Source organism: Colobus angolensis, unplaced genomic scaffold (assembly GCF_000951035.1).
Source record: "Colobus angolensis palliatus isolate OR3802 unplaced genomic scaffold, Cang.pa_1.0 Scaffold471, whole genome shotgun sequence".
In the NCBI taxonomy this organism is placed as follows: Eukaryota; Metazoa; Chordata; class Mammalia; order Primates; family Cercopithecidae; genus Colobus; species Colobus angolensis.
In genome coordinates this window covers 707,469-713,479 of record NW_012118166.1, presented here as the reverse complement: position 1 = coordinate 713,479, position 6,011 = coordinate 707,469, and the positions used below count along the sequence as shown (strand labels likewise).

Genomic DNA, 6,011 nt, shown 5'->3' with positions numbered 1-6,011 from the left:
GGAGGCTGAGGCAGGAGAATGGCGTAAACCCGGGAGGCGGAGCTTGCAGTGAGCTGAGATCCGGCCACTGCACTCCAGTCTGGGTGACAGAGCGAGACTCCGTCTCAAAAAAAAAAAAACCTAAGATGATTGTAGCTTTTCCTATCTAACTTCCTAGTATGTAAAGTTACATTAATAGATTCTCTTGTACTACACTTATATTATAAGTCACATTTAATCATAATAAATTACTGTTTTATGGCCGGGCACAGTGGCTCACAGCTGTAATCCCAGCACTGTGGGAGGCCGGGACAGGCAGATCACGACGAGGTCAGGAGATCAAGACCATCCTGACTAACATGGTGAAACCCTGTCTCTACTAAAAATACAAAAAAAATTGGCCGGGTGTGGTGGCATGCACCTGTAGTCCCAGCTACTCAGGAGGCTGAGGCAGGAGAATCGCTGGAACCCCGGAGGTGGAGGTTGCAGTGAGATGAGATCGCACCACTGCACTACGGTCTGGGCAATACAGCAGGATTCTGTCTCAAATAAATAAATAAATAAATACATAAATAATTGTTTTCAAACGTTATATTTACGAGTATCGCTTCTGATTTTTCTATCTTTATTCATATTATTCTATGTTTTTGTTACATTACTGTTCTTAGGTTTTCTTGTATTTTCCAGATATAATAATCCTGGCTTATATCTCCTTTTCAATTATAAATATTGCTATTGTTCTGTATAATTTTTCTTAAAAGCTCAAAACAATGCATCTACAAATAATTTAGGACCAAGAAGCATTTCTGAAGACAGCCTTCCATTTCTTCATTGGTTATTATTCTGTTCAGTTTTTCCTAATCCTATGGTATCAATTATGAAAGTTCATATTTTCTAGAAAACGATTTTTTAGTATTTTGTTTTTTAGCTTAATAGTACAAACATTATATTGTACTGTTTGATGATTTTTTTCTGTCTGGGTTAAATGTTTTTCTAGATCTTTAACCTCTAATTTTGTCTAGGCTTTTTCTTCCCAACCCCCAATTAAATATACCAAGTATGTATTTCTCACACTTTGCTTTTCAAAGATCTGGTTCTTTCTTATTCATTTACTTCTGCTTGTCATTGATTTTTCTTCTTGAATGGTTCTGCCCACACCTGCTACCAGGACCAGTGAGTAATGAGTGTCAACCCTACCTGTCTGGTAAAGGAGCCCCACTGCGGGGTGGGGTAAGAGAGAGAATGCAAGGCTCTGGCTAGGGCCTTGTAGTCCTCACTTGAGGCCTACTCCATGCTTGGGCACCCTTATAGACATGTGCACCAAGTTCCAGAAAAGTCCAACTAGACTTCACTGTTAGTACTGTGACACAAATAAGGGCAATTTATACAATTTCATTATCAAACAATAATACAACGCTACCATTTCAACTTTCACAAACGTGGACTCAATCTATGGCTGCCACCAAGATGGGTTTGTTCTCCTTTAAACTGTCTACAGAGAATCCGCTAAACATACACTGCCAATGGATTACAGGTGATGCCACCTCACACACCTGTCACTCCTGCCTGCCCTGTCCTCGCCCAGATCTCCAGGCTCAATTCCAAGGTTTCTTGACATTTCTTCCCCTACCCCTCAAGCCAGGGGTAAGCCCATTCTGAACTGGTATCCATCCCCATAAGCCTGTTGTCCTTAAGGTCTCAGCAGAAGTCATACCTCTGACTATCTAGGCATCCAGTCACGAATCTATCTCATACCTCTCTGTGCCCAGTCCTAAGTATTCCCAAATCGATCTCCTCTTCTCTACCTCAATTATCACAGGCCTAGCTGAGGCCCTGACGGTGTCCATCTGAACCACTGGAAGAACCTCCACTTCACTGAGCTGTCACAATTACCTGTCTGTTATGCTTCAAAGCTTTTAATGGCTCCCTATCTCTTCCATGATAAGGGATTCCCTCAGTAACAGGGAGCACAAGCTTTCCATGATCCGACCCTGGCATACCTGACCAGCCTCACTTTGTGCTGCTCCCTGCCTTGTCTATAAAGATCCACCCATGGTGAAATGCCTCCAAATCCCCATTCACACCAAGACTTTCTCACTTATGCTGTACCACCCTGCCTGGAAAACCCTTTGGTCCATTCCTGGACCAAATGGACTCAGTCTCCTGAGTCAAGTCTAAATTGCACTCAACCTGGTATCCTTGATACCTGAGTATACAGTGCATGGGCACCTTTCCCCCTCAGTCTAAATTCATAAAATGTGCTTCTTTCCATACCAAGTTTATTTAAACCACTGCAAACATACTCAAGTTCAAGTTGAGATCTTTTCAATGGGCATCTGTGAGCTGATTTCTGGGGAATAAACAAAGTGTGCTTACGGACTTAGTGATCCGCTGATGAAGGTACTGATTCTGTTCAGCAGGACAAACAGCAGAACGTGGGAAGTTCTACATTAAAGATATAAACATATACCCCATGAGGGCAAGAGTGGGGAGACTGAATGCAGCTGGAGACAGGTAGTGGAGCCGGTGACTGCACAGATCGTAAGGGACAGGCAGGGTGTGACTGACTGTGATGGGGAGGGACAGCCCAGACATAGGGCTGCTTTAAGGACCAAACAGTCCCACAGGGGACGTGGTGGTGCTGCTGACCTGAGCCAGGTGTCAGGGGCCCACCCACCCCAACAGGCAGTCCCACTCACCGCCTGAATGACTCCGGAGGATGGAGACACACCGCCACTGCTCCACATTGGCAAGCTTACCACTGGAGCCGAACACAGTGCTGGGGCCGATGTACCTGTGTGAGAAAAGGGCCAAAAAGGCACTCATGGAGTGCTCTGGGCACTGCACAGAAATGCTCCCTGCAGCCAGCTTATCAGGGCAGACAGAACAAAGCAAAAACAAACAAGAACTGGAAAGCACTGGGTTGCTGAATAAAAGGGGCTGATTAGGTGAATTATGATCCATGCACTTGATGAAATACTACACAGCCATTACAAATCTTGCATGGAAAAATGTTCACAATAAGAGAAAGAAGCAGGCCACAGGACATCACATACAATATGATATCACTTACGTAAAGGAAAAAAAAACACATGACATGGATAGCATCTATGCATGGAAAATGGGTCAGAAGGACATCCCAAAATGTCAAAATATTAACTGTAGCTTTCTTTAGGTGGCATGATGAGGGATATTTTTTCTTTTGTATTTTTAGTTTTCTAAATTGTATACTAAATGTTATTTATGTTGGCTATTTAAAGAAGCAAAATCAACAGTATTTTATTTTTAAGTGTCTCACAATGAATCAAATGGCTTTGACATCTGAGGCAGAGAAACCACGTGATCTACAGGTACTAGCCCCCACCAGAGGAGCCAGAGGAGCATCAGTCACCTGGGGCCTGGTGGAGACAGTGCTGACACACCAATGCTCAGAGCCTCTGATAACACCTTTTGCTCCTGTAGAGCTCATCACAAATCCACAGAAAGAGAGTGTGCTGAGACAGCCAAGTAGGCTAAAGAGACAGCCTCTGCCTCTGCTCTTGAAGCCACAGCCACAGGGCCACTCTTGGTGAGCAATGGTGCAGGGTCTGGTTCCCCAGCCTGACTGGCCCAGAGACCTGGGAGCAATAGTTTTCCAGGTGATGGTTAGCTGCTTTTGAGAGTAGAGCAGAGGCTGCCCCAGGTGGGAACCAACAGAGAATAAAGAAATGGCAAAGAGGTTGGACTCTGGATTCCCTGCCCCAGATCCTGGGCAAGAACCAGAACACCTTGACTTTTAACCATTTTGTATATTGGGCTTCCATGTGAAATTTCATTTGAAAAAAAAAACAAAAGCAATGAAGCTCCACCCATATCAGCACTAGAAGACATCAGCCTTTCCTTTTCAGGTGAGAGCCTGCAGTCCTGTGAGGGGGCAGCTGACTAGGTCTCCTGAATCCCTGGTCAAGATCCACCTGCTCCTGACCTACATGCACTTCCTATTACTTATGAGGTCAGGGCTATGGGAACCTCAGTGACAAGGTGGGGAAAGGTGACTTTGATAAAGACCAGCAAAGCAGCTTCTAAAAATAAAATGTGAAGAAAGGAAAATGATGCTTACGTAGCCCGCTTCCACACCATAATCAGTTTGTCATCTCCCCCAGAAGCTAAATACATCCCACTGTTTGACCACCGCACACAGTTCACACATGCTGGGAAGAAAAAAAAAATAGGGTGATGAAAATCCAATAGTCATGCCCATTTGCTTCATGTAGAGTTTGGCAAGATGTAAAGGGTTTATAAAATCTAATCTATCTAATCTATTTAAGGCATCTACTGTGTGACAGCCCCAGAAAAACAATTCAGTTTAAGTACTAACCTACTTGTGCTATAAAAACAAATTACCAGAACAGTCTGGAGGGTGAAAAATATACATTCTCTGAGAATCGTTAGTGCTGAATGACATAGTCAATAGAAGGCTTCTTTCCAAGAAAATAAAAAAATGATAACCAAATCTCATTATTTCAAAAGGGCCATCTATTGATGAGATGTATTTCTGAGTAGAGATTATTCTCAAAAAGAGAGTATGTGCTAAAAAGGGTCAGACGCTTTTTCTAGAATTTTCAGGTGAGCAGTCTGTTAGGGTATAAAACTCTGACTTCATCTCATCTGTCAGAGACAGCCCTTTCACATTCGGATTTTCCAAACTCGCCAGCACTGCAGATTGACTGACTCGGCACTTATAAACTAAGATCAGCAGGAATTCCCCCAGGCCTCTGATGGGCCACAGCCTCCAAGAGTACTCACAACTTGGCCTTTGGGAGACCTGAAAGATGGCTATCAAAGTTGTAGCCCCCACATGGCCTGTGAGTAACTTATGCTCCAAGTCTGAAGATGCTGAGAGGCATGTTGAGAGGACAAGAACACACAGAGCAAAGGAAGGAGCTGATGTCCAAAGGTCAGTGACTGTTCATTAAGCATCTCAGGGGTGGGAAACTAAGGCACTACAGCAGGAAAGGAAACCATGACACTGTCTGATGGCCAAAAGGGTCCCGGCAGAGAGCCTCGGAGTGACACAGTGCCAACCTGAGATGTTTTGGTAAACTGTCTCTTGTGCACCCTTCCCCAGAACCCTATTGTGTCCAGGTCGCTGGCCCCAAAGCCCCATGGAATCAGGCAGTAACGACTCATGAGCAGGAAATCACCAGAGGTACCTGCAGACTGTCCAAAGATGGTTCTGTGGGCGGGCCGAGTCTTCTGCCGAATAACTCACCCAGGTGTGCAGCCAACATCTGTGCCTTCAGACAGCAGGCCGAGGGGAGTTACCGCCGCACGGGGCCTTATCTTTCTAATTACAAACACATGTGCTAACCTTGGGCACTCTGCCAACACGCAAAGCCTGCAAAGGGCCACTCTGTAATACCTAAGTGATTGTCCATCTGGCAAAGCATCTTGGGAATATTTTCATCCTTCTCGTCATCCTCCTGGAGGACTGGAGACATATTCCAGATCACAACCTTCCCAGAATCCTGCCCTGGAATGAAGGAGCAGAAATGACTGAATGTGCAAGGAGTAGAAATTTGATATTAATATTTAATGTCCAATTAAATTAGGAGAAGTCCTCACTTAGCTTCCATAAATAATAATTAACTAGATCTAAGGAGACTGAATTTAAATTACTAATTTAAGTTACAGAAAAGATGATAAGTACTCATGGGGACCAAACAGAGAGGACTTAGCAGTCAGCAGAAGTCAACCTGACTTTACAAAAAGAACTTTAGCAATCAGGAGGGAACTGAGCTCAGGTCTAGCCTCTAACACGGATCCATCAGGGTTCCCTAGAAGGTCTTCATGTCCCCCCAGCACCTAGACTCCGACTCCTTGACTCCTCATCTGTGAAATGAGGAGAAGGGAAAGTCAATGTCACAAGACCTTTTCCGTTCTGTGTACACCCTAAAAGGAAAAAGAAAAGCACACCACAGCCCCACACAGTGGGGCTCGCCTTCCAGGGGCTGCCTGGAATTTAGGCTGTTCCAGAGCTGACTGTTTTGAGA

General features: G+C 44.5%; 1 protein-coding gene across 1 annotated transcript in view; it reads right to left on the bottom strand.

The window, feature by feature from the left end:
- LOC105523728 (protein HIRA) overlaps window positions 1–6,011 on the bottom strand; it is a 102,402-nt gene that overhangs the window by 73,729 nt on the left and 22,662 nt on the right. The window contains exons 3-5 of the mRNA XM_011958685.1: window positions 5,381–5,491; window positions 4,079–4,169; window positions 2,679–2,773 (exon numbers count right to left, since the gene is read on the bottom strand). Of these exons, the coding sequence (XP_011814075.1) occupies window positions 2,679–2,773; window positions 4,079–4,169; window positions 5,381–5,491 (297 nt within the window). The remainder of the gene's footprint in view (window positions 1–2,678; window positions 2,774–4,078; window positions 4,170–5,380; window positions 5,492–6,011) is intronic.